Genomic DNA, 26,644 nt, shown 5'->3' with positions numbered 1-26,644 from the left:
GCGGACGGGGCTGCGGCGCGAAGGGCGGCGGGGCGGCCCCGGGCTGCACCCGCGGAGGGATCGTGCCGCGGCCCGCCCGTTTCCTGGTGGCCGCGCTGAGCGTCCCTGGCGGCGTCTGCCAAACAAAAGGTAATTAGACGCCTCGTAATTTGAGCACAGTGGGTGCAGTGCCGTCCTGAGAGGCAGAGATTTCGGGTGTCAAAATCCTCCGTCCCCCAGGGAGAGGTCGCCCTCCGGCAGCTCTCCCTCCTTCGGGCGCTCCCCTTGGAGCCCGGTGGCCGCCGCTCACCTGCCGTGGAGTTCCGCGGCCGCGCCGCGCCGGACACAGGACTCGCCTCGCAGGATGGGTGTACGAGGTGTAAATGCTGGATGAGTTTCTGTTATAAACCCGTAGATTTGTGGTTCTAGAGCGACTTTTCTTTCTTTGGTAGATTTCCTTATGGGAAAGTCGTGGATGTGGCTGGTTGCTTTAATTCCTTTCTAGGAAAAAAAAAACAAAACCCCAAATAAAAAAAAAAAATTAGAAAGCAAAACAAAAATGCAAAACAAACAAGCACCGAAAAAAACCACAAAAAACACCACAAAACCAAGCAACTAACAAGTCTCTTCTCCATCCCACCCCCCCCCCCCAATCCCACCCAAAAAAACCCCAAAAACAAAACCCACTGGTTGAAGTTCTGGTAATATGCTTTCTTCATATGTGTTTATTTTTCTGTGTCTTATATTTCCAAGTAATGAGGGGGGAAAGAAGTAAGACAAAATGTGCTACATTTAATGCCTGATTTTAGCTTCCCCACTGATTGCCTTCTATAAAAGGTGGTATCTCACAGCTGGAAATTCACAGAATCCTCCTATCATAAAAATGTAGGAAGACACAGCCAGACGAGTTACCTAAGGTAATTTCTGTACCCAAAGATGGAATTGAAGAGGTATCAAAAGTAACTTTAAACTAGTCAGCTTTGGTTAAAATTGCTGTTAAGAAGTGACAGCACACTGTTTGATATGGTCAGCAGAATCAACCGGGAATCAACAAAATCTGTCAGGGAATTTGGGTAGACGTTCATCTGCTGGTTTCCAGGGAGGTCTGTGCTGCTATAGAGATGCTCTTACCCCTACCTGAGCCACCCAGCTTCAAACATTTGTGCCTACATCAAGTACACCCACACTTCTGGCCTCAGTTTAGACACGGAACTGTCTCTCAAGTTAACTCATCCTGGTTGGAGCAAGGCATTTGGTAGTTTTCACCTCAATCAACTGTTTGGATTTAGAACTGTGTGGGTGCGTAATTTTAACACAGTATGTTAACTCCTGTGAAAATGTCCTCATGGGATTCTGGTTTGAGGCAGTCTGGGTTTTTTCCAGTCCCTAGTGCATGTAAAAGTGAAGATCAAGCTGGACAGAAAGAGGACAGGATAAATGGTGAGCTGTTAAATCTGAATTCCATCCTGTTGCTACTGCCAGTGCGTCAGAGAGGCTCATCCCATGGTGCCTGACAGAAGGACTGCAGGGTGAGTGCCCCTTCACAATCTGTCTCCTCCCTTTCAGGAGCATCTGGGGGATTAAGGGGTTGTGAATTGGAGTCTTTCTGTTAAATTGAATGTACAGTAGAAATACTTCTGCCTTTGGCTTTAATACAGCTGTCATGTAGGGGTGAATGCTATACAATTATACAGGTTCAGGCAATTTACTCTTTTTGGGTCCCAACAGCGAGTTTGTTAGCCTAATGTAGTATATATTTAGCTAATGCTGGCCTGATCTATATTTAGCTGCTCTAATAAATCCTGCCTTTTCCTATAAATCTTGCCTAGTATATACAGGGGCAATCCTGGGGAAGCTAGGTAGACTGTGCCAGCAGGACTCTGGTGGTCTGCTAATACGTGAATCTAAAAGGAGCACTTCTGTTTCTGTGGTGTGATGAAAGATCACACCTCTTCATGCATCTAACATAGCTAGTGCAGCAGAGGTATGCAATAGAGGTCACGCCTACTGTACTTTACACCTATTTTATCCATTGTAAGCTTATTTAGCGGCTGTTCAAAGTCACTGGTGTGTCCTGCTTTTAACCCCAGCCGGCAACGAAGGATCAGGCAGCCTGTTTCCTCCCCTCCACCCATCCCGGTGTGATGGGGAGGAGAATCTAAAGTACAACTTGACTTGAAATAAGAACAATTAAGAACTCGACTTGAAATAAGAACAATTTAGTATCTGAAACAAAATAAATTATAAACATAGTAGTAAATAATGATAGTAATGATGACAAAAAGAAAAAGATAAGTGATGCACAATACAATTGCTCACCACCTGCTAACCAATGCCAGACCCTGCCCCCAGGCCCAATCAAGCCCTTCTGGGTAACTGGTAATATAAATCCCCAGTTTATATTCTGGGAATGACATTTTATGGTGTGGAATATCCTTTTGGCCAGTTCAAGTCACCTGTCCTGGCTATGCTTCCTCCTAGCTTTTTTTTCCCCTGCACCTCCTCACTGGCAGAGAATGAGACACAAGAAAGTCCCTGATGCAGGAAAAATACGACTTGGCAACAATCAAGACATGAGTGTGTTACCAACATTATTCTTATGTTGACAATCCACAACACAGTACTGTGCCAGCTACTGAGAAGAAATTAACTATATTCCAGCCAAAACCAGGACACACTGGTGTTTATTCAAATCAGATTGTGTTCTTATACTCTGACCCTTCTCTATGTCCATTTATACTACCCAAAATTACACTCATACACTGGTTTGGATGTCTTTTCTGTGTTTTAAAGATACTTTTCATAGGACACCCTCAGCAAAAGTAAAGAGGACTTTCAGTGAAATTCCTTTCTCAGGCTGGTCCTGCAACTAAGATTTCCTCCCCATGAAACTTTAATTGCTCATAGACAATTGGTGCTTTTGGTCCCGCCTTCTTTATCTGCCCTAGTAGAAAAATAGCTGTTGCCTAAAAGACCAAATTAGCCTAAGCATAATTTAGAGTAAGTGTGGAAATTATTCAAATACTCCCATGAAAAAACCGTATGAAGTAGCAGTGTAGAGATCCCTCTTCAGGATATGTGACATAAATGTACAGTGAGGGAAAGTGATCTTCAAAGTAGGTAGGTTAAAAATAATTTAGAATGAAACAGTATTTTATGTATGGCCTGAAAGCTGAGACACAGTAAGTGTGAAACTCTTAAGTACATTCTTGTTAGGCTTCTAATTGAAGCATGTCTTTTCCATATAGATAAAATTGTGGACTAAATTCGAATTGTAATTGTATATAATAGAGCTTTGTAGCAAACTGCCCTCGGGCTGAAAAAAACCCATAACTCATGATTGTTATTTCCGCTCCAAAATAAATAGCAGCAATTTCATGACAAGACATATATGAAAAAAGGATTGTCCATTGGCTGTTCCCAAGATAAAAATACTGAATGAATAAAATTAAATTAATTAAAGAATTAAGTTAAAAGATACAAGGCAAAAGAGATATTTCCTGTTGCTTCAGTCTGTGTGTTTCCAATTTTCCCATTCATTATTTCTTTTCTTGTTGTGTAAAGGATGTCATCTAGCTGCACATCTTAACTGAAAATAGGTAACTGTATGGAAAATTACTAGCTTAATTCTAAGCTTATCACACAAATGCATACATCCCCCTATGTTACTGCTAATTTTTTATTACTGTGACTATAAAAAGTTATAAAAGTGCTATTGTCTGTGTTGGACAGTGATCTGGCACACACGCCTAAAAAATGAAGTCTTTTATTCTGTGTATTTTCCTGGTTAGTTGTAACCAGTTCTGGTTTTAATCCTGTTATGTGCATTGAGTCCCTAATTTTTAACAATAAGTTATTTATTTTATTGCATTTTCTCTGTTTGCATTGAGTCCCTAATTTTTAACAATAAGGTATTTATTTTATTGCATTTTCTCTGTTCTTTTAACAGTGACGTAGTTATCCTTTTACCTTGTCTGAAGGGGAACCCTGTCCTCAGCTGAGAATATCCCAGTACTCTCTGAGAGTAAGTCCTTGTTGTTTAACTTACTGTATGTGGACAACACAGAGTTTAGAATATTACTGGCCAACTGGTCAGGCTGTTCAAAGGCTAGAATTTGCTTTATGTTTATCTGGGGTGCAGGTGATTTCTCCTTTAATGTGAATATGCAATTAATTAGCAATTTTTTTACTATGTCACTGATAGTATTAAATATTAAACTCTCCAGATGCTCAATACAGGTGATACATTGTGTAGCATGTTGACAATCAAATCAGGTGTTACTAAGCCTGGAAGAAGTCTCACCCAACCTTATAATTTGTATTAATAATATCTCTCCATTATTATACCTTATATAACCTTTTTAATTCGTAGGTAATCATGTTCCATGTAAACAATTTTACTACTTTTCAGGCCTCCATACCTACCATTCCCCAGGTGATCTGATACAGGCCCGAGAAAAACAGTGTTTGTTTTGTCTGTGAAAATCACTGTAATTCAATGGCTTTTTGTTTGCAAGCCTTAGTTTAAAATTGTCCTTCTTGATCTATACGTGGGGATTAATACCCTCTTCTGAAATTGCTACATCTGCTGTTGTGTGTATTATTATATAATTTAGGTTTCTGTAATTCTTTGTCTCTCTTTAAACAAAATAAAACATTTGTCACAGATGAAGTACCTATCTTCTTAAAGGTCATTCTCCCAATGACTGTTAAGACTGTGGCTTAAATATTCTTGCTTCCTTTTTCTCATATTTATTTTTATTGCTCGGGAAATGCTAGCTCCCTGTTACTCAGTTTGTGCTTATAGTGTATTAGTATCATTAGGCTCTACCTAGTCTAAGAAAATGTACAACCTATGCTATAAGCTGACCTTGTAAAACAGACTTGCAGCCATTAATCTGTATGCATTTTTAAGCTAACTTGATTACCAGAAATATGTTTTCCACTTACCACAGCTATAGCAAAGCTATTGGCCAAATTTAACTTTCAGTTATCAAATAAATTCTTATTGTTATAATGCAAGTTTGAATGATCTCTTCTGTGTCTGTGAGAGATGTTGTATTTTCAGGAAAAATAATGGCTTTCATACTAGAAATGAACAAAAACGCAGACATTGGAGGAGTTCTTGTGTTCCAGTGCTGCCTTCTTTTGTGTGATCCATATGGAGTATAGAGCAAAAGGTAAATATTTAGATTATTTGCATACCTGCATTTGACTTTTCAGTTTAGCAGTAGCTACTAACTGTCAGTACAAGTGATTTTTGCTGTTAGCATAGATGGTAACACAAAAAGCAAAGAATGAAGGTAGTCTCAATATGTTTGCCGTGGATTATATTTATTTTCCTATTTGGTTAAATCTTTACTTAGCTGAAGCAAAATGTGTTGTTGTGATTTTTAGCGTTCACTGTTTTTTCTTCGCACCTAATGTAAGATTGATTGGCTCTGGCATTGTTCTGACTCTTCAGATAAATGGTAGAGGAGCATAATGGGATGTTGCTTCATATCACTGTCAGGAAAATTACTGCAAGCCTTATGGGTTAGGATTTATTTGTTATTAACTTTAAGAACTCATGGAGGAAAGAAGTATAATAAGATTCAAAGCAGCTAACTTTATGGAAAAAAAAGGTTGTGGACATCTACAAAATTATATAGATGGGCAATCTAAATTTCAGAAATTGTGAAGGCCCTAGAACAAGAGCAAAGCACTGTAGCACTGCAGGCCGTAACAGGTAGATGATGGTCTGTAGGAGCCAGTACAGATTTAACAAAAAAAGCACATCAGACGAGTTGAATCTCCTCTAACATCTGCTTCTTCCCTTCTACCCAGAAGACCTCTTATCCTGTCATAGATCTCCACCTAGCACAGCATTTAATAGTGCCTCAGAGGAAGCTCTCACAGGGAAGCCAGGGCGACATAAATGGCAGTCGTTCACACGATGTAGTTTCAAAATAAAAGGATGGATGTGGTGCACCCGTGGTGCTTTGTCCTGAACCTGTAACTACTTATTTTCATTCTTAAGTACAATTTCCCCACTACTCAATAAGGCAATACCAACCTGTAAACATGTGGAAAGTTATGTGTGGCATTCAGACTGACACAGACGAGTTGTGCTGGAGACCTGCCTGAGCTGAAGCATGCACAAGGCACAGAGGGAGCAGAGCAGAGCTCTGTGGGCATGGCCAGAAGTGCACGGCTGGTAGTAGGGTCTGCACTGGGACACCTCCGGCTGAGGGGGCAGCCGGGGCCCTGCTGAGAATAGTGAGCGCTGTGCCCCACTGGGTAAATAGAAATCTGGGCATTGTTTTAAACGGGCCAAGTAGCAGTACAATTCCACAAGGCATTGGTGAGTTTTGTTTATTTGTCGTCATGTTTAACGAAATCGTGGGCCAGCTGGAGAGCTGCGGGGGGGGGGGACAACAGAAGAACGGGTGGCAGGAGGGCTTGACCTGTGAGAAAGGGTTCCATGGATTACGTGACTGTGGGAGATTGATGGCAGCCGAGGAGTTTAGTTGCCCCCAGACCCGTGGGTGTCAGCGGCAGCCGCAGAGAAGGCCGGACACTGTCCTGCCTGCCCCTCGCGGTACTGACGGCGCAGACGAGCCGTACGGGTGGATATCAGGTAGCGTGTCACGGTTCAGCGGGACCGGCAGCACAGGGGCTCACGGAGCGCGGCCCGGTCTAACGCGCGACCCTTATGGTGCCGCCGGCGGGGCGGAGTGAGGCAGCGCTACTCCTGCAGCGCGCGCCACCCCCAGGATTTGAAATCCCGTCCCGTGGTGCCCCGGGGCCGCCGCTGATTGGCCGGGCCGGGCCGTGCGCGGTTCAAAGCGGCGTTGGCGGGGGCGAGCGCGGCCGCACCGAGCCCCGGCTCCGCGGTAGGGCTTTAGTGCTGTCCCCGTCCCGTCATGGCTTCCTTCAGCTCCCAGGGCGGCGGCACGAAGAAGGAGGAGAAGGGCAAGAACATCCAGGTGGTGGTGCGGTGCAGGTAAGCGCGGCACCCCTTCTCTGGGCGAGCGTTGGGGGCCGGTCCGCGGGCAAGCCCCGGGGAGGTCCCGTGTTGGTGCCTCCGGGACTCGGGCCCAGCCGTTCTGTGCTCGGTGCCCCGGACAGCCCGCGGGACCGGCGGGCTGAGGCCGCCGCCGTGCGACAGGCGCTGTGCAGCTGTGGCTCTGCCGGGCCGCTGTGTCCGGCTGCGGGTACCTGCTCCGGGGGATCGCTATGGCTCCCGGAGGGATCGCGGTGAGGGGAGCCCCCCGTACCCCTGAGCGGCCTCGGCACCGCGCTGGGAGCCGCCTCTCCCAGCACCGCTCTGCGGCTGAGGCGGCCCCCTGTGCCTCCCGGGGAAGCGGCGCTTCCGCGGAACTAAGGCTGTTATGAGCGATTTTTTATAGCTTAAAAAGGCAAAAAGCTGCAGTTTCCGATCTTCATTCAGTACACACCCAGTATGAAGCTGTGCTGGAAGCTCAAGAAGAGCTACGCAGAATTAGTGTGATATTCGAGGCGCACAAAACCCAGGCTGAATTTTGCTCTTCTGTGAGCTCCTGTGGGAAGTCGCTAGGCTTTGACAGCTAAAAATGCTGCTACTCCCTCTGTGGTATACCTGTCACATAACTTCATCGATGCAGACTTTACAGGGGACAAACAGTGGGATGGTGGTCACCTGCTGAATTAAAAATGACCAAATGTCTTGGTTGATGAGATGAATTTGCTTTTTTGTATGAAATTATAAATTTCATGTACCATAAAATTAGGTTCTCTTTGTAATTCTGAGGTGGTTTTAAAGGATTGCTTACTAATGCTAGGTCTTAAATAATCTTAAAGCATTGTATGTTAAAACTGTAATATTGGTAATGTATTATGTATTGTGTTTAAATTACCTTTAGAAGTTGGGATTTTTTTTGAGCCAGACCTGCAAACATTAGTTTATATATTATGTTTTAAATGCCTTTTGCAGTCAAATTCTCAAGCTTATGAGTTTTGCTTTTACAAGTGCCCAATGAATATTGAAATTAAAATCAATTTAGCCTTATGTTTGCAATGCAACTACAAAGCTTCTGAAACAAATGTGGGATTGGTGAAAGTGTTGTGACTCAAGGCTATTGCAAGAGAATAAGTTTATTGGAGCAATTGGATTTGAAATACTGTCAAGAGCAGCTGTTTTGTTTTTATCTCTCTTAATTGTTCTTGAATAGCTTTATCAAGTATTAATATTTATTTTAACTAAATATAATGCTCACTATGAAAGTAGCATTAGGACTATCCACAGTGGAGTGTTCTGCTTTTGTTGTAGCTCACAGATCAATTGCTATGTCAAGAGTTAGTTTCTAACCTATTAAAAGTTCCTTGCCTGCTCATGCCTTTGCAGAGCTTTTTTTTTTTTAGTATCTTCAGTTTATTTGAGCTAGTAAATGTTTCTTCCACCTTTCTTTTTTCTTCTGCATCCAATCAGATTGTCCTTATCTTACAGATATGAAGGTAGATGCAACTGTGTTCTTTGGTGTCCTGATTCATTCCCAAAACCTGATTGATCTCAGCATATAATAAATCTTTTCAAGCAGCATGTTTACTGAGCTTTGGTAAAACATTAATTTGGAAACTCTAAATGCATGCATTAGCGTTGTTAATATGCATAATGTGCTTCATAGCTATGGGGATGAGCTTGAGATCAAATGTCTCCCTGGCACACCAGGCAGCTGCTTGTGTGGTGGTGATGGTGATGATCTCTACACCTGCTCTAGCCCAGCTAAATTGTTCCCCTAATATGACAGCTGTTGGCTCTTGTGCCTCCTGCCATGGACTGGTTCAGTGTTTTGTGGTTACACAGCAGAATGTGTTCATTGTTCTATTACTTTCAAAGTCACGAGCCCAAAGCTGTGACTTGCTCCTCTGCAAAAGATTTTAGTGATCTTATGTTGTCATCAGTCGATCTTGCACCCAAGTGTCCCATGGTCTGTTTAGAATCTGACACTTCAGCCTCAGTGATGTTTTGAGGGAGAAATGTTAGCCACAAGGTTCAGGAAACTCGAGGTGCCATGTGTTGTGGTTTTCTTGTGTTTTGTTTTTCTTCTTTAACATTATAATTGAAAGAGCATCTGAAGTGTCTCTTGTGTTAAGATATTTTAAAGAATACAAGCTTGTAGAAGTTATGTTTTCAAGCTGACTGCTCAGGTCACCTCTATAGGTAGCATAGACATTCGGTGCAGTAGCGCTACTAAATTAAGAATAAAATAGGATTTAATGCTTTTAGGGCATTTCCATGTGTTTCAGGAGAAATAGTGGCAAATGTCCCTTTAAGGAAAATAGTGTGCGCTGAGTTTGAGTGAACTTAGTGGTAAAACAAGATGCTCACCATAAAGTTCAAAAATTTTATTGTCGCTGTGTAAAATAATTTACTATTACTTTTTTTCTAATTCACTTCAATGTGGATTCCCTCCTCCCTTCCCCCCCCCCTCCAAATCTGATGTTTTGTCTGTCTTATTAAATACTATTCAGGTGCATCAGTACCTGTAGGTTCTGGTATTGCTGCTTACTGTCCTGCAATTAGTAGGGTCTGTTGGTATTTTTGGTGCTTTAGAGTGTTTTGTTATCAGCATTTGATTTATTACATGCAAGTTAATGCAATAGTGACTGGTTTTTGGGGCTTTTTTTAAGGCTCTTATTTAGACAGTTGTTTGATATGTTTAATCTTCTGCCCCCTGCAATTGAACATGTTCTGATGCCTGTTAGCTGTGTGAGTATCTATGATCTTGAAAGTGGTTATAGGCCTGTTAAAAATACGTATATAACAAACGAAAAGCTGCCTGAATTGTCTCACAGTAGAAAAAAGGAGAAACAGGGCCTGTAAACTGCCAAATTGCGGCATTTCTTCTTAATTATTAAACAGATAAAGTTAAAAACTTCAGGTTTTTTGCCCAGTTTTACTATTTAGATCCTTGAAGTGAGTGGTGTTACTGCTTCATCTGTTTGTGTTCTTGTTAACAATGATTTCAATCCGATATTTCTGACTCCTGTCCTTTTAGGCCTTTTAATGCCTCAGAACTTAAAGTGAGCTCCTACGCTGTTGTAGACTGTGATCAAGCCAGAAAAGAAGTCAGTGTCCGCACTGGAGGAATGACAGATAAGTCATCAAGAAAGACATATACATTTGATATGGTTAGTAACTGCTTGGGGACTTGCAGAAACAAGCTAGTACTTAGTGTGATGTTATACATTATTGTATGGCTAAATGGGATGTGTTGTCTCGTGCCAATAGGTTTTCGGAGCTCAGGCAAAGCAGATTGATGTATACCGGAGTGTTGTGTGTCCCATTTTGGATGAAGTCATTATGGGCTACAACTGTACAGTGTTTGCGTAAGTAAGCCAATAATTAGCGTTAGGAAACTTTATTAGTATTCTGGTTTCTTGTTTACATTTTAATTTTTATTCTCACAGTTATGGCCAAACTGGTACTGGTAAGACTTTCACAATGGAAGGGGAGCGGTCACCCAATGAAGAATATACTTGGGAAGAGGTATATTATCACTTCTGAGATTTCTCTTGTCTGTACTGTAGTTCACAGCTGGAAACTGCAGAAGGCTAAAGAAAACCAAAAGTTTCAAATTCTGAAGCTGACTTTCCTTAAATGTTTGTAGATTAACAAATAATCTCATTCATTTATATGAAAAGGACAACCTAACATCTTTAATATATTACACTCAACTCTTGGTGACTTTTATATGGAAGGTCATCTTTACTCTTATTTATATCCAGTCAGACTGTTTAGTTGAAACTCTACCCCCTAGCTCCAAATCTCTTTCAGTATATTTATAAATTAAATATTTCTTTTTAATTTATAGGATCCACTAGCAGGTATCATACCCCGTACATTGCATCAAATATTTGAAAAACTCACAGAGAATGGGACTGAATTTTCAGTGAAAGTCTCTCTTTTGGAAATCTATAACGAGGAGCTTTTTGATCTTCTGAATCCTACTCCTGATGTTGGAGAAAGACTGCAGATGTTTGATGATCCTCGAAACAAGGTTAGTGCTACAAAATTTGTTGTCTTGAGGCTTTCAGGATTGTTGAGAGATGTATAATAAGCATGTATTAATTTCTGACAGAGGGGTGTAATTATTAAAGGCTTGGAAGAAGTAACTGTACACAACAAAAATCAAGTTTACCAAATCCTGGAAAGGGGTGCAGCCAAAAGAACAACTGCAGCTACTTACATGAATGCATATTCCAGGTAAAAATCTTCCCCATTTCAGAAACCTTGTTTTGTTCTTTCTTAAACATAATCTTACTGAAGAAATAAGCAGCTAGTGCAAACATTACATCATGTCTATCACAGTGCAGACTACCAAATCTGGGTTAGAAAGCCGGAGTTGCAATATCTCCCTTACCACGTGCTGTGGGATGATTGCAATAGGTGTATTGAGGGGGTGTCATGGTTTAACCCCAGCCAGCTTCTGTAAAATTTGCAAATTAGGTTGTGGAAGCTGGAGATAATATTCTATGGCAATAAGGGCTGCTTCATGTGGTTGCAGGTCATAGAATGTAATAGGGGCACCTGGGTCAGAAATAGCATTCTTTTTATTACTGCTTTCACATTCTTGAGCTGCAGATGTGAAATCTATATCACTGTGAAAAGTAGTGATCCAGTGCTGGAGCAGTAAGGAATGTACCCTCTCTGTACTGTATTTTAATTTCAAGATATACTGAGCATGTCTGTCTACTGGTGGAAGGAAATGGGTATTTTCTACCACTGATTGGAACACAGAACTCATTTTGTCTGAGATTCCAGGGAATTTTGGAAATTGATGTGCCAGAGGTGTTTTATGTATGGTCAAACTGGTGTAATTTGACATCTATGGCTTTCTATATATGTCAGCTTCCTGCAGTAAAAGCTTATTAAAGGAATAAACTCAACCTAAAATCATTATTACTATGAGAATAGTGAAACACTGGAACATGTTGACCAGAGAAGTTATGGGTGCTCCATCCCTAGAAGTGTCCAAGGCCATGTTGGATGGGGCTTTGAGCAGCCTGGTCTAGTGGAAGGTGCCCTTGCCTGTGGTAGCGGGGTTGGAGCTAGATGCAACCATTCCATGATTTTCCATGATTCTATGATCTTAAACTGTTTTACTATTTTTGATTGAAAAATTAATTGAACTTCTAGATTTTTAATATTGGATTCAACTAGTTGCTGAATTTTCTTAGCCTGCATAAGGAAAGTTATGTTCCTTAATCTCACATTCTGTGAAACTGTTCTTAGCATAAGGACTGAAAAAAAAATTTGCAAGTCAGTTTTCACGTGATGCTTGTGAGTTGAGAATACTCAAATGTAAGCAAAACCAAGGCATTTCTCTTACTGTTCCTTGAAATAAGAGAAAATCTATAGGATTGAATAAATCAAATGTCAACCAGTTGCCTCATCACTGGTTTTAAATACAAATTCATATATACACACACAAAATTATACTTATCAGAATAACTTTGTGTATTAAAAATGTAGCTTGTAGTTCATAGGCTAAATGTATTCTCTGTAAAGAGCACAGCACTTGCAGCAGTCATATAACAACTAGATATTTGGCTTTAATGGAACATCTGAAACTGGTTTCTTTTGCAGCCGTTCCCACTCTGTGTTTTCAATCACCATCCATATGAAAGAAACAACGGTAGATGGAGAAGAACTTGTTAAAATTGGAAAGCTAAACTTGGTAAGTATTTGAACTAAGTGTCATTGGTAGAATTTTTAGCCATGTACTGGAGTTTATTAGAGTTTTTTCCTGATAAAGGGAAAAAGTATTGTTCTCATAAAGTGATGTGAAGTATGTTTGTCACTCTGAAAAATATCAGTCCCATTTGTCACCCCAGTGTCTCCTAAAACCTAATAAGTTCTTTTATGTGTTCTGCAAGACTTTGGGGCAAGTATTCTTCAGGTGACTGAGACAGAAGCATAACCTGCCTTTCAGGTTGATCTTGCAGGCAGTGAAAACATTGGTCGATCTGGGGCTGTTGACAAAAGAGCTCGTGAAGCTGGAAATATCAACCAATCTCTGCTGACACTTGGAAGAGTTATTACTGCTCTAGTGGAAAGAGCCCCTCATATTCCATACAGGGAATCTAAACTCACAAGAATCCTTCAAGACTCTCTTGGAGGACGGACAAAAACATCAATAATTGCCACAATTTCACCTGCATCTGTAAATCTTGAGGTAAATTTAAAGTCTGAAAACCTATTCCTAAAATAAGTAATATTTTAGGAATATTTCTGCTAATGATACAAAAATATGAGTTAATTCATCAGCTTGACCTAGTGTTACATCTGTTTTTCACAGGAAACATTGAGTACACTGGAATATGCCCATAGAGCAAAGAACATCATGAACAAGCCTGAAGTTAATCAGAAGCTAACCAAAAAAGCTCTTATTAAGGTAACTAGACATATATCTTAAAAAATTAAGTTACAGGTTAGGTATGACTTCTTGTTAATGTAATCTTTGCTGTACAGGAGTTATGAGTACAGAAGCAACTGTAACTAGTAGCTGTGCTTCTCTGAAGTGATTTTAATAACTGAACTGATGCTTTTAAGCTAAAGCTGCACTGACACAGCCATGGTCCCTGCAGATACTGGAACTTTAATAAGATGAAGTTGAACAGAGGGCTATTGCTACTAGCTATGACTGTGGGGATTACATGTCTGCAATTTTGCACTTTCCCTAGAAAGTGCCTGAATTAAAGGGAGCTTGTCAGTAAGTACAAGTGAAGAGCCAGTGTAAAGTAGCTCTGTCCCTAAGGAAGTTGGGATTCGCGCTGTAAGCTGCTAAATGCAACCGAGTATTGCCTTCAAATGGAAAGTTTCAGTGCTCTACATATAGCCAATGATGTGAATTTAAATGGTGCTATACTGAACTTAGAACAGAGGTGAAGTGCTTTGCTCTTGTGCTTATGCAAAACTTCTGTAGAGCACTACCTTTGTGAAGTATCTGTTCAGCTGAATATCAAAACCGAAACAAATGGTCATGTTTACATGTGGTTGTTTCTTCATGCAGGAATACACTGAAGAGATTGAGCGTCTGAAGCGAGACCTTGCTGCTGCTCGAGAGAAAAATGGAATCTATATTTCTGTTGAAAACTATGAGTATGTCTGTAAAATTTCTATAAAATAATTAGCAACAAATCTCAGATACTGGTACCTATACTTATACAGAAATACTTTCAGATATATTTTTAATCCAGGAAGTTGAAGATAGTTAGGAAAAACTTAACTGTTTGGTCAACTTGTTCTTTCAAAATTAATGATTATACAGATAAAATCTAATAGGCTTGCACTGAGGAATTTATGTGTGTGGAACTTACCATAAGCATTAGCCAGCATGCACATTTACACATGCAACCTTTTTTTATCAGTGGAAGCTAATACAGGAAAGTAAACTTGATATACTTAACTTCACTTTTAATAGGGCTAGTTTGCACAGAAAGTTTACATTGGAAAATTACCTTAAATCTTCTCTGTCTTAAGTGAAAATTACTTGCTATTCATATAGAATTTTCCAAAATTACTGAAAATGTAGTGTAAATCTTGAAACTACCTCTCACTTGACTAATTTGTTTGTTTATTTTAATCCTTGCTTGAGAGCCCTTAATGGAAAGCTGACAGTCCAGGAAGAACAAATTACAGAGTATATTGACAAAATCAGTGTCATGGAGGAAGAAGTGAAAAGGGTAAGTGATGTTTTTCAGCTGTGGCCTAAATCTGCCAAAATGGAAGAAATTCATTCCTCCTGTCAAAAGGAGGAAAAAAAGTTTGAAGAAAGAACAGTCAGAAGATTGTTTTTGTTGTTGTTGGTCTTAAAATTCCCCAGTTAGTCAAGAATGGAAGCTTCGTAGTCCTTGAAATTAGGAATTTGAAATAATGTATATGAAATTGTAGATTGCCGTGCTTATTTTTAAAGCTGTTTTTATGTCTACTGCTATAATTTTGTTTGAGTTTTCAGCAAAAGATCTGCTTGTGAAATTATATCATCTCAGTTGACAGTTGATCTGCTTAGGAACAAAGAATGAGGGGAGAGAGGCGATGAGCTTCCTTTTAACAAATTACACAAAAATTGGAGCTCCTTGTTTAAGAGACATGTAGATATTAATTTGCTGGTATATGTAACTCCTTTATGTAATCAGCTTTACTGGCTCTTGTCAGTCTATCTGGTTATGTTCAGTGGGATTCTTTTCCTTGTGCTGTAATGGTAGCTTGCTTTTATGTTTTGAGAGGGGAAGTAAGCAATTATTACAGTGAGAATGGTGTTGGCTTGATATTTTCAGTGATTACCAAGACTATACAAACCTGTAGTTCAGGTTTAAGACCTGAGTCCTACAACTGAAATTACATTGCTAGATGACAATTTGCCCTCTTTGTAATGTAATTTGAGACATGTGAAACGAGATTGTCACATTTATAAAAAGTACTGTTGCCTTTTTGATTATTGTCTTCCTATTTAGGTCACTGAACTATTCAGAGTCAGTAAAAATGAACTTGAACAGTGTAAAACAGATTTGCAGATCAAGGAGAAGGAGCTGGAAGAAACACAGAAAGATCTGCAAGAAACCAAAGTTCAGCTGGCTGAAGAGGAATATGTGGTTTCAGTTTTGGAAAATACTGAACAAGAGCTTCATGGCACAGCTAGCCAGGTTGTCACAGTTCTTGTACCTAATGTAAAACAGATTCCTATTTTGGGGAATTTGATGGGCTATTGTTGCTAAAGCATGATGTGAGTGAGACAAGACCTGAATTTTAGATGGAAAACTAGGATTAGATTGCAGGACTTTCTTTGTGGTAGTATTGACAGTTGACTGCTAAACACTCTGGTTGGTCTGGAACTAACTTTCCCTCAGGCCAGTTTGTCATGGGAATTCCATTGCTTTATAGTATCTATTATCATGAGGTTTTTTGCAGAATAAGTAGTTTTCTTTAAAAGTCTTTTGACTGATCCTGCAAAACAGTAAGTTATATATACCTGAAGGACCTGGTCTAGTGGAACATGTCCCTCCCTGCCCATGGTAGGAGGTTTGGAACTAAATGGTCTTTAACGTCCCTACCAACCCAAACCATTCTATGAACTGGGGTAGGAAAATAGCAAAAAGCTTTGAATAATGTTATCCTGTCAGCTCTGTGTTTTAGGGTATGGCTTTGATATGTTTTTAGGTTAGTCATAATTATCAAAACACACTTGAGATAGGGAGAGAGAGTGTGTCCTGCTATTTAAACTGCAAAGTGATGAAACTTGTATCTTCAGGCACCATGACAATTTCTTTCTATTTGCATTCCTGTAAGATTAGGAGGGAATGCCTGGTTTTAACATGTGGGTTGTGGAGTGTTTGAGACAAATAGGTACAGAAATTACTTATGCTCACTACAAGCTAGGACTCCACTATTTGTATGAATTCTAAATTTTTTATCACAGGACTAGTACTAAAAACCTCTTGCTTTAATACTATGTTAAAGAATATATTTACTGTCGGATTGTTCAGAAAAAAAGTTGAAGTGCTCAGGTATTTTTCAGTTACTGTTCTGGGATAAATGATATATTTATTCCTTAAATACTGAGGAAGTAATTTATTAACGCTTTGATTTTAAAGCAGAACAAATGGTCTCTAGTAGGTAACTTTTTCCCATATTCCAAAAGCATAAATGACATAACACCAGGGTCCAGAAAAGTTGTAATTTGATGATGTAAAGGGAAATACCTGTCTTCCTAGAGAGACAACTTCTTTAACTCAGAACTTTTGTTGCCTTTCCTTATATAATATATGCTTGACTTCTTGTTTAAAAACTTACTGAAATAACTTTAAAAATTCTAGTTACTAAGTACAGTTGAAGAAACGACAAGAGATGTGTCTGGGCTCCATGCGAAACTGGACCGTAAGAGGGCTGTTGATCAGCACAATGCTGTTGTCCAAAATACCTTTGCAGGACAAATGAATGCTTCATTCAGCAAAATACAAGATTCAATTACTGAAAACAGTTTGAAGCAGCAACAGATGTTGACATATTACACAAATTTTATAGGTAAGTGTAATACCTGTATTAGTAGTCATTCTGTAGTAATCTCAAAGACCACTTCCTGAAATGTATCCGTTTTAGGAAAGAAGTGGCTTTATTTAAGTGACATAATGATTACAGTTGCACCAGTAATGATGTGTCTGGGATGATCCACAGCCTTCCTGTAAGGGGCAATAAAGTAATAAAAAGAGTTCTATCTTCTGGGGGCATTTTTAAAAAGTTTGTAACTCTGGATTTCTTTTGCAGGTGACCTCCTGTCTACCAGTTCTTCTACAGCAGATATTCTTGCATCAGTTGTATCAGCATCTTTTGCCTCTCTTAAAGAATTGGTTTCTACTGAAGTTTCTCACATGTCTGAAAAAATAACACAGCATGAGAATCTATCACTTGATTGTAAAGCAGAGCTGCTGAGATTAATTGTTAGTACATTTGCATACTCCTACTTAAATATTTGAAACTGGTTTTGATCAAAAGGGGTTCTGTAAATGTATAGCATTTTTTCTGATGCTCTTTACCTGTATTTGCTTCACCACCTGACCATGATTGTCTCTCCCATGTCACCCCCTACAAGCTGTAGTGTACTAAATAGCATATACTGCCATAATAAAGCACATGGATATGTACATAGTAACTGCTTACTAATGTAGATGAAGGAACAGCCATGTTCTGGTTTAATTTTTTTTTTCTTCTTAGGAAGACCATGAGTCTGGATTAGGAAGAGCAGTAAATAGCTTGACACCAATGGTAGAATTTGTCTTGGGGTTTAATTGTCAGTTCCAGAGTAACATGAAGAAATATTCTGCTGTGGCTGATCAGGTAATGCAAAGAGGCAACCTGCCTCTTTGCCTTGTGCTCTTCTCTTTTTATTTAATTTACAGATTATACGTTCTTTGTTTTTCTGCAGTATGTCAGAGTGTTTCCACTTCTTGTCTGGCCTTTTCCCCTTTATCTTGTCCTATGAGTTCTGTCTTTTAACTTTCTTTCAGACTTTTTTCCTGTCCTAGGTGTGATAAATTTGCTTGTTCTCTATTGGCACAACTGCTTGCCTGAGTGCCACAGTAGAATGGCAAAACACGGATGCTTAAATCTTTATGTAACAAATATTTGATGATACATTTAATATACTTTCCCCCTGTATTTCAGAAATCTGAAAAAAAAAAGTCAACTTAGGCAAGTCCTACCACTCCAAAAATCTTCTGCTTTCATACCAAACTTTTTCTGTAGTCCCTTTGTTTTCTGGGGAATGTGAGGCTTTATCTTGTTAACAACCACAAGTGCAAACAATACTGCACTTATTGAGGTCCTTTGCTTCAAGTTAGAGTTCTAGTCTATCTTGTTATGCTAGGGAAAATATCAGTTTCTTAAATCAAGATATAAAAATATAACTATAAGTAAAACTTTTTTTTTAAGATGGAGGACCATAAAAAGGAAATGGATACCTTCTTTGGAGATCTTTTTCTCACTCTGAAAAAAATACAGGAACAAACAGCCAGTGGCTTTGCTCAGCTCCAGCATAATTGTGACAGCTTAAAAGAAGAAGTGGAAATGACGAGGTTGGCACATAGAAAGGTATCCTTTAGAGTAAGAAAACATCCTAACACCAAGTGTGATTGCTTGCTTTGATTTAAAATCTTACGTGGTAGTAAACCATTGTACTTGCTTCAGAAAAAATGTTAGGAGGACAGTAGCTTGATCCTAATTCTACTCAGCTTTTGTTAGGCTGCTTTAAGTAGTTTATGTAGAAATGTAGCAAAAACCCCCTTCCCCTTGCTGTATATCCAGTATATGTGCATTTACATATGTCTCCAAAAAGAAAATGTCTGTATCTTCACTACACAGAAATTGTACCTTCTGCTTTAGAATTGCAAAACTCTGCCTTTTCTGCATTTTTAATTCAGGCATTCAAGTATACTTTAAGACTGTTTGCAAGTGCAGAATTAACAGTGAAACTTTTGGTAATTTTCTTGATAGAGTGCAGCCGAATTGATGTCTTCACTGCAAAGCCAGATTGACCATTTTACTCAGGAGACTCAGAAGAATCTAACTGATGTACTCACAAGAAATGGAAGCCTGAAGACCACCATCACTGCTATGCAAGAAAATGTTCACCTGTAAGGGGCACATTCTCTTTGCTGTACACATATACAAGATAAACTGTATATGAAGAGAACTTCAAAATTGGATGCTCTCCATCTTTATGTGCTTATAAAGCCTGCTGGACATGGCCTGTGTGTTAGAACTGGGTTCTGCCACAGAGTGTAGATTGTAGCTGACCTTTCCCCAGAGTAAACAGTAGTTCTAGAAGGCTTGCCCTTGAACTTGTCTCCTGAGCATGTTGAGATAAGAAAGTATCATTTTGGGAGCAATATGCTAAAGAGTGTCCCTCAGTGTCTGGACTTCAGCATATATTATAAAGGTTTAGCTTGAAGCATAATAATGTATCTGTTGCAATATGTTTCATTCAATTGCAGACTGAATAACTGAGGTCTTGCTGCAGTTGTTTTTAGTTTGTGGTTAGGGTCTTTCTGTTCTCTTTTGGGTTTTTTTGGTTGGTGGGGGTTTTGTTTGTTTTTTTAGCAAACCTACTGCTGCAAGTTCTGTGAATTTACTAAGTAGAACAAAAATATTATAATTAACTGGTTTGATAGAACTGTGCTGTTTTGCTGGCTCTGGTTTCATATTTCTAAAAGTATACTGTGTTAATCTACCTTTCAGAATCTCTAAACTCTTACAAATATGTTGTTGCAGGAAAACTACAGACTTGGTCAGCAGTACAAATTCCAATCACAGCAAATTTGCTGCATCTCTGGATAATTTCTCTCAAGAGCTCAGGAGCATAAATGCTGAAAACAAGGCAATGCTGGAAGAATCCAATGACCACTGTCAACATCTTCTCACCAGTCTCAAAAATGTGGCTCAGCATACCAATACATGGGGTGAATTTGCAACGGCTCAGATGGTCAACTTTACTAATCAGCACCTGTTGTCATTAAAGGATGAGAAACAGCAATTTCAGTGTTTGCAAAAGGTACTTATAGTCATTTGTAGTCTAATGCAACATCCTGAGACAAACTTTACTGCAGAATGTATAGAGGGGAGAAAAAAGTTCTAGTCGAAACAAAGCTATGATTTTTTTGATAGCTGACTCATGTTACTGAGCTTGAGAAGATGTAATTAGAGGAAATCAAAAGCCTAAATTAAGAGGAAGACTTTGAACTTCAAGTGCCCATAACCTCAAAAAATGGTGTCATGGCTAATGTCATACGACTGACTTGTACATGTAATCTGAGTGTTTTACATCATTTTGGTGGTGTTTAATTCTAAAGCTTTATCTACAGTACTGTCCTTGGGAGATGCACAGTGATCAAATGCAGGCTATTTTCTGGAGAATGCAAATGACTTTATTGGTCAGATTGAATCAATATGGGAGAAAGTATTCCTTTTAAGTATATACAAATTCTGGCCTCTTAGATAAGAGTTTCTCTCTCATGTTTTTTGGGGTTTTTTAATTTCCATCACAAATTTCGCATCCACCCTGGTTTTATTGTTGTAATAGGCAATAAAACAGGCAAATCCAATATTTTGCAAACTTTTGGAAGGAAAAACACAACAAGAAGCTTCCTTCACACAGAATATTGAGTTGGAAGGGATCTCCAAGGATCAAGTCCAACTCTAAACTAAAAAAGCATTTGTGGTCTCAAGACCTCTCTGCATCTGTTGCACCTGCTGAATATTTCAGGAGTTTCATTTCAACGGGAATGGCTGAAAACCAATTGCCTTTTCCCCTACAAATGCATAAAGATTCTAGTACTTGTAGGATGTTTGTGTTCAGGTGAATATCCTAATTCTGTGCAGGGTTTGTGCATAGAAGCATGAGGAGTCTGGTCTGAGCCAGATGACATCATCTTTATTCTTGTGACTAGCTTTCTAAAGTGATCATACTTTCTAAGAAACTGACTCTTCTGAAGATAGCTGTCAAAATGAGAGTGTAAAACTGGCACTGAAACTTCTCAATTTGAGGTCTCAGTTGTTTCGTTTCAGGTCATGTCACTAATCATGCACCACATCTTAGAGAAGAGGCCATAGTCTTACCTTTCCTGTTAACTTGGTGTTTTTAGTTGGGTTGTTTTTTTGTTTCATTTTCAGAAAAATGAAGAAAACTGTGATAAAGCAATAGCTGAAATTACTGACCACATTGGCAGCCAAAAGGCTGCTGAGGAGAAGGTGCTAAATGGCCTTGTGGATCAGATAAAGGTGGATCAGGAAATACTTGTGGAGCAGAAGCTGGCACTTAAGGAAGAAGTGCAGCATGGACTAACTCAGGTTAATGGTTTCCTGCAAGAGGATCTCAAAGTGGATGTTCCAACAGGTATTTAATCAGGTCAGGGGCAGAATGGTCTTAAAGAAAACAACTTGAGTTCCAGAGTTCATAAGTGAAGGTTGATGGGGACGTAACCTGGCAGCCTTACACCTTTAAGATGTACGCAAAGAATGGTGTGTGAACAAGGCATGATTTCTGTAATGAGTTGATGTAAAATTGAGGATCTGAAATTAAAGCAAACACTGAAAAGTGTACTATCTTCATTAAAGGGACAACTCCACAGAGAAAAGACTACTTCTATCCTGTCACCCTTGTGAGAACAGAGCCCCGGCAGCTACTTCTGGAGCAACTGAGGCAAAAGCAACCAAATCTTGATGCTATGCTAAGCAGTGTGGTAAAGGAGATGGAGGATAGTGCAGGTCAGGTATGTATATAAATGGAAAATGAGGCTCTTGAATGAATATTTCACATCTTTGAGATTTTTCCAGGCCCTTTTGGAGAGTTGACTGGAACCCCAGAGCTATTGTAGCCTTTGTGTTTTGCAGTGTACTTGGACTCAAATGTGCTAAGCTCTTGACAAAAACCATCTCTTGAAAAATAAGCAATGATATTAATAATTTCGATTTCTTTCTTGTTTTTCAAAAATAGAAATTCCATGTCTTTTATAGATATGATTATTCTTAATACATTCATTAAGGAAATTCAGACATTAAATACATCTTTCTGGAAAACTTCTGTTTTAGGACCTGTTGGAAGAAGGGGTGTTGCAAGAACCCAGTGAAAGCCTTGCTTGTGACAAATACTCAATGGATACAAATGTGTATTGTCACACAAATGGTGGCATTCCTTTTTTCCAGGTAACTTCCTCAGATAAACAAAACAGCTGTGTATTTGAGAAAAAATATTACTGTTCCGTGACAGTGCTGTAGTTTCAAGTCACTTCTTACATTTCAGGGTAGTCTCACAACTTGTTCAAATCCTGTACATAATGCTTTGTTAACCTTGTGCTAAAGTGACAGCAGATTATGATAGGAGTTAATAGTGGATAAAATAATGCAGATTTCTGACAAGCTGGGCAGACAGTTGAAAACTCCTCAGCAAATAATCCTGCATAAAGAAAATTGTCATAATTTGCTAGACATGTGTTAATGGGGGAGTTGAAAGTATTTGCAGTATTTTCTTAGAGGCCTGACAAAAATATTGGCGTTCTTAAGTCTTCATGGGGTTGAGTTTTTTACTTACTTGCTTCTGACCCTTTTGCTCTACCAGCATATCAGTGTAAACTTCTTGGTATATTAGTCTAGGGATTTTCTTGCTGGGGAGAGCATATTTTCTTCTTGGGGACCCTTTAAAAATAGCTGCTGAGCTTCTGTATGTCTACAGTCAATCTCTTGAGTAAATACAATCTATTAGGAACCTTTTTCAGGAGTTACATCAAGTTTTTTTCTCAGAACACTATGTGCTGCATTGCACATGAGCAGAAGTCTTTGATTTCTTTGTATTCTCTTAACACTGGGTATTTTCTTTAAATCCCAGCACAAAAGAAGTCTCAAAAAGGGTAAAGAGAACAAATCTGCAGCTTCAGTGGAGAACAAAATGGAAGATATGACAGAAGAGCTTCTTCAGAAATCTAAGCATCCTTTAAGATTGCTGAACTGAGATATATCCTCCGCAGATCCCTGTTTTTAGATATTTCTCTTACTGTCTTACTGAGCCACAACTTTTTTTGTTATTCTCAGTGTCTCTATGTAGTGATACAGTGATGCAAAGTTGAATCACAAGATTTACCTGCTCAATCTCATGCCTTGGTTCCATTTTTATGTGTTGCAGCTTGCAAAGTTTTGAGGAAAAAAACCCTGCAGATTATGGTGCTGTTATGTTAAAGATATATATATATATATGTGGTCAAGTAAGAAATTATCTGTTTCTCAGTAGATCTAAAATACCAGAAAGGGATGTGGAAATATGCTTTGCCAGCATTATGAGTTAGTATCTTATGTATTAATCAGCTGTAAATAAGTGTTTTGGTTTTATACTTGCTTTTTATTCCAGTTTCTCTGTTTTTACTGTGATACTTCAAATAAATTAATAAATGGGAAACAAATGTAGAAGCACTTTGCTCAGAGTAAAACTTACCTAATTTTCTTATGGTGCCAGGTCTAATTTAGCTAAAACATTATCAGCTATGTTATCAGTCTTGTGCTGTCAGAAGAGGATGGTTCTCTCCCTTGTTTCACAAAAGACAATAGTTTTATTTCAGTGCCTCTTCATTCTGTGGAGTCTTACTGCTGGGTCTTGGGCTTTTTGTTTGTTTGAACCCCACTGTTCTTCCTCTTAACTTGCAGATGCAAATTCTGGCACCTAAAACTTAATGGGCTTAATTCTCCAGTCTCTGGGTTCCATTTTCTTGCACTATATGCCTGTTAACCTTCCAGAATGGTTCAGAAAATCCTTTATTAACTAAAAATCAACCCCAAAGATTGATCCCATAGCGGTATTGAGTAGCCTAAGCCAAGTGGGAGAGGTTTGCACAAGCCTTTCACCCTACTATATTTTCCCTGTGGAGTTGACAGGATTAGTTTTAACAAACAAACTGGAATAGCCAGTGACATCAGGCTTACATCCATGAAATCATGCCATATTTTGTGTTCCCTGTCTTGATCCTCTTTGAAAACTCTCTGCCTTGACTGTTTGGTTCCTGCTGCATGGGGACAGCCTGCTTTCCTTAGCAGCTGTTTGAATTTCAGGGGCTGCTTCACATTTTCTCTTTTTCCAAAGTAGCCCTCAAAGTCGTGTTGTCCTTTGTTTGCAATGCTGGCAGTGATCCGCTGATCATTGTTCCATTGGCCCAGGTATCTGGAGGCCACACCAAAGCTGAATAGGATGAAAAATCCGGATGCAGAACATATCCTGGCCTCCCTGTCTGTGCCTCCTCTCCCACTAGATGGCCCCAACACTAAAGGTTGGTCTGAGCTCAGGTGCTGGCTGCTAAACAGGACTAGGAAACACAGCTTTTGTCAAGCTTTTCCTCAAGCATCTGTCAAAAAAAAAGTTTCAAAATCTAATGTTGGATTTATGCTTCCATATGGAGAATTCTATACTCAAGCTTCAGTAGGGGCTTGCTTTATGAAGAGCTCCATTTGTGTAAAAGATGATCTAGTGCATGTCTGCATTACTGCAGGGCCACTAGACTGTCCTGGTGCCCAAATTCTTGTCCTGGCCTGCTCTCTGTTCCCCACCACATGGGCATTGCCCAAAGCAGAAAGCAGCAATAATTTGCTTTGGTGTATTGTATGGTGTATGACAAGGAGAAAAGAAGGGTAAGAAAAACAAAGCAACACTTGTTTCTTGTGTGCATTCATTGTAATCACAGATCTTAACCAAAGGGAAGAAATGGCACTGTCCAGACTAAATTACTGGTGGTTTGATTTTATTCTGTGTAAGGCATCCTTTACAAGAAGGGTACAAAGCCATTCCCACAGAACAATTTGCCAGGTCACACCCACACTGACTCAAGCCAGCTGAGCAAGAGGGAGAGTTGTAGTGACTGGGGCTCTAGTGTATGGCCATGTTCTAATTAATCTAATGAGTACTGTTTGGATTCTAGATTAATGGTTAAGTGAGACAGCTCTTGATTTAACAACAAACTTAGATACAATGTGGGGAAGTGAAATAAGGAAAAATAAGCTTAAATTCATGTGAAGGGTGAAATGCAGACAACAGTAAGAGGGCCACAAGAAGCACAGACAATTAAGAGTCACCAGCTTCCTTTTCAAGTGAAAAATAAGCAGCCAGGAGGAAAGTGAGGAAGGGGAAAGGAAACTTCCTTCTTCCTCCTGGAAATCAGGGAGCTGCAGCACTTGCTGCATCAGATTTGTTGGGGGATGCAATGTTTATTTGAAGAGAGCAAAGAAGACTGAGCTGACTGGCTGCTATTGATGACTGCCTTTTATTTTGGGTATCAAACAATTGCATGGGGATAGAGAGGAATGAGGAGAAGGTGCAGGGTTGCTAGACTGCTTTTCTTTTCTCTATTAAGTGTCAGTCAGCATTGCAATTAGCTGTTAAAACGGTAGAGGAAACAAGAGGAAGCCTTTAACTCTTTAGAGTGATAAAAGAAAAAAATTAATCCAGGAAGAACTGGAAAAATAAAGTTAACACTCCTTTTTCATAAAAAAGAGATTTAAGGGGGAAAAAGAAAATTCTGATGTTTGAGAGCATTAAAAACAGGAAAATAGGTATATTTGCTATGTATTTTAAAATTTATGCATTTTAAACAAGTGTTTACAACCATTTGACTACTATTTTTTTTCATTCCCTGTTACAAACTACTTTTTATGGTAGAGGGCAATGCTCTATAAACTGCATGCCCACCCATGCAGTTACTGTATAAAGTGAAGCACCAATAAATCATGCTATGCTTTGCGTTCATAGGCTTTAAGTGACAGGGTTCTAGAGGTGAGGTGCAGACCACCTAGCAAAGCAGGCTGTCCTTGGAGGGTGAGCACAAGCTCCATCCAAGCAGCGTTGCTGTGCTCACTCTTGAAATCATTAGAAATAGGAGCACAGCGAATGCACTGAAGGGAATGTTTGCCTTTTTATGTTTCTGTTCTATTTCTGTGCTTCCAACATATACTCTTTGGCTCCTGAGAAAATGGTCTAGCTACCAGTAGGAGGACATGGTTAGAGAGCTACACAAGTGATCTTCAGACAGGTAAAAAGGAGTAAATGCTTGGTCTAGTAGTCTCTCATCAGGGAAGAGATTAGAAATAAGCTGCCTCTTTTATATTAGGTCTGAAATTTGTACAATTTTTAATGGCTTTATGAGGTGATTGTCAGATTCCAGGTGGCACAAAGTTAAATTTTGTAAAATAATGGAAGTTTACTGGATTGCTTTCTTTTTTTTCCAAAATATTAAACCTTTATAAATGTTCCCTTGAATTCCTTAGTTATACTTGAAATGCTTTTGTTACTTGATAAGTGCATTTCCTTCATTAAAAATTATCAAATAAAGGAATGAAATAAATGGAAATATCACATAAAAGTACACTCAATTTTTTCAGAGCTTCTCAGTTCTTGTCAACATATATATATATATATATAACATTTTATTCTGAGAATGTCCAGAGCACCAAAGCTACTTTTTTTATATTATAAAGATTTTTCTTTTTATTGCCAGAGGTTAATTTAAAGATTTTTTCCTAATTAACATGGAATTTTGTGAAGCAAAATATAACTAGCAGGAACTAATGTATGCTTTTTTAGCATTTTTAGAACAGATTAAATACACAGTAAGATCCTTT

The 26,644-nt window shown here is 39.1% G+C and overlaps 1 protein-coding gene across 2 annotated transcripts; it reads left to right on the top strand.

Annotated features, from left to right (window-relative positions):
• Nucleotides 1-3: 3 nt before the first annotated feature.
• KIF11 (kinesin family member 11) lies at nt 4-26,309 on the top strand. Of its 2 annotated transcripts, XM_030951676.1 has the most exons (25): nt 4-129; nt 1,363-1,508; nt 3,929-4,003; nt 5,048-5,159; nt 9,999-10,131; nt 10,232-10,329; nt 10,411-10,489; nt 10,815-11,000; nt 11,082-11,206; nt 12,590-12,680; nt 12,936-13,178; nt 13,302-13,397; nt 14,016-14,104; nt 14,601-14,688; nt 15,460-15,648; nt 16,819-17,026; nt 17,267-17,439; nt 17,714-17,836; nt 18,431-18,589; nt 18,992-19,131; nt 19,769-20,048; nt 21,167-21,389; nt 21,611-21,765; nt 22,085-22,198; nt 22,878-26,309. In XM_030951676.1, the coding sequence occupies exons 5-25, from the start codon at nt 10,090-10,092 to the stop codon at nt 22,998-23,000; spliced, it is 3,024 nt and encodes a 1,007-aa protein (XP_030807536.1). In that variant the 5' UTR covers nt 4-129; nt 1,363-1,508; nt 3,929-4,003; nt 5,048-5,159; nt 9,999-10,089; the 3' UTR covers nt 23,001-26,309. The 2 variants fall into 2 exon arrangements, with proteins under 2 accessions (XP_030807536.1, XP_030807535.1); XM_030951675.1 differs by lacking the exons at nt 4-129; nt 1,363-1,508; nt 3,929-4,003; nt 5,048-5,159 and adding an exon at nt 6,798-6,964.
• Nucleotides 26,310-26,644: the final 335 nt, after the last annotated feature.

This window comes from Camarhynchus parvulus, chromosome 6, assembly GCF_901933205.1.
Source record: "Camarhynchus parvulus chromosome 6, STF_HiC, whole genome shotgun sequence".
Taxonomy (NCBI): Eukaryota; Metazoa; Chordata; class Aves; order Passeriformes; family Thraupidae; genus Camarhynchus; species Camarhynchus parvulus.
Note: the sequence above shows the minus strand (reverse complement) of the source record. Positions and strands in the feature narration are given on the sequence as shown.

Excerpts from the sequence above, each read along its gene's own strand:
- KIF11 (XM_030951675.1), top strand. The coding sequence starts at position 6,885 with ATGGCTTCCTTCAGCTCCCAGGGCGGCGGCACGAAGAAGGAGGAGAAG. Across the intron at positions 15,649-16,818 it reads TTCATGGCACAGCTAGCCAG|TTACTAAGTACAGTTGAAGA; the intron begins GTTGTCACAGTT and ends TAAAAATTCTAG. Across the intron at positions 21,766-22,084 it reads TGGAGGATAGTGCAGGTCAG|GACCTGTTGGAAGAAGGGGT; the intron begins GTATGTATATAA and ends CTTCTGTTTTAG.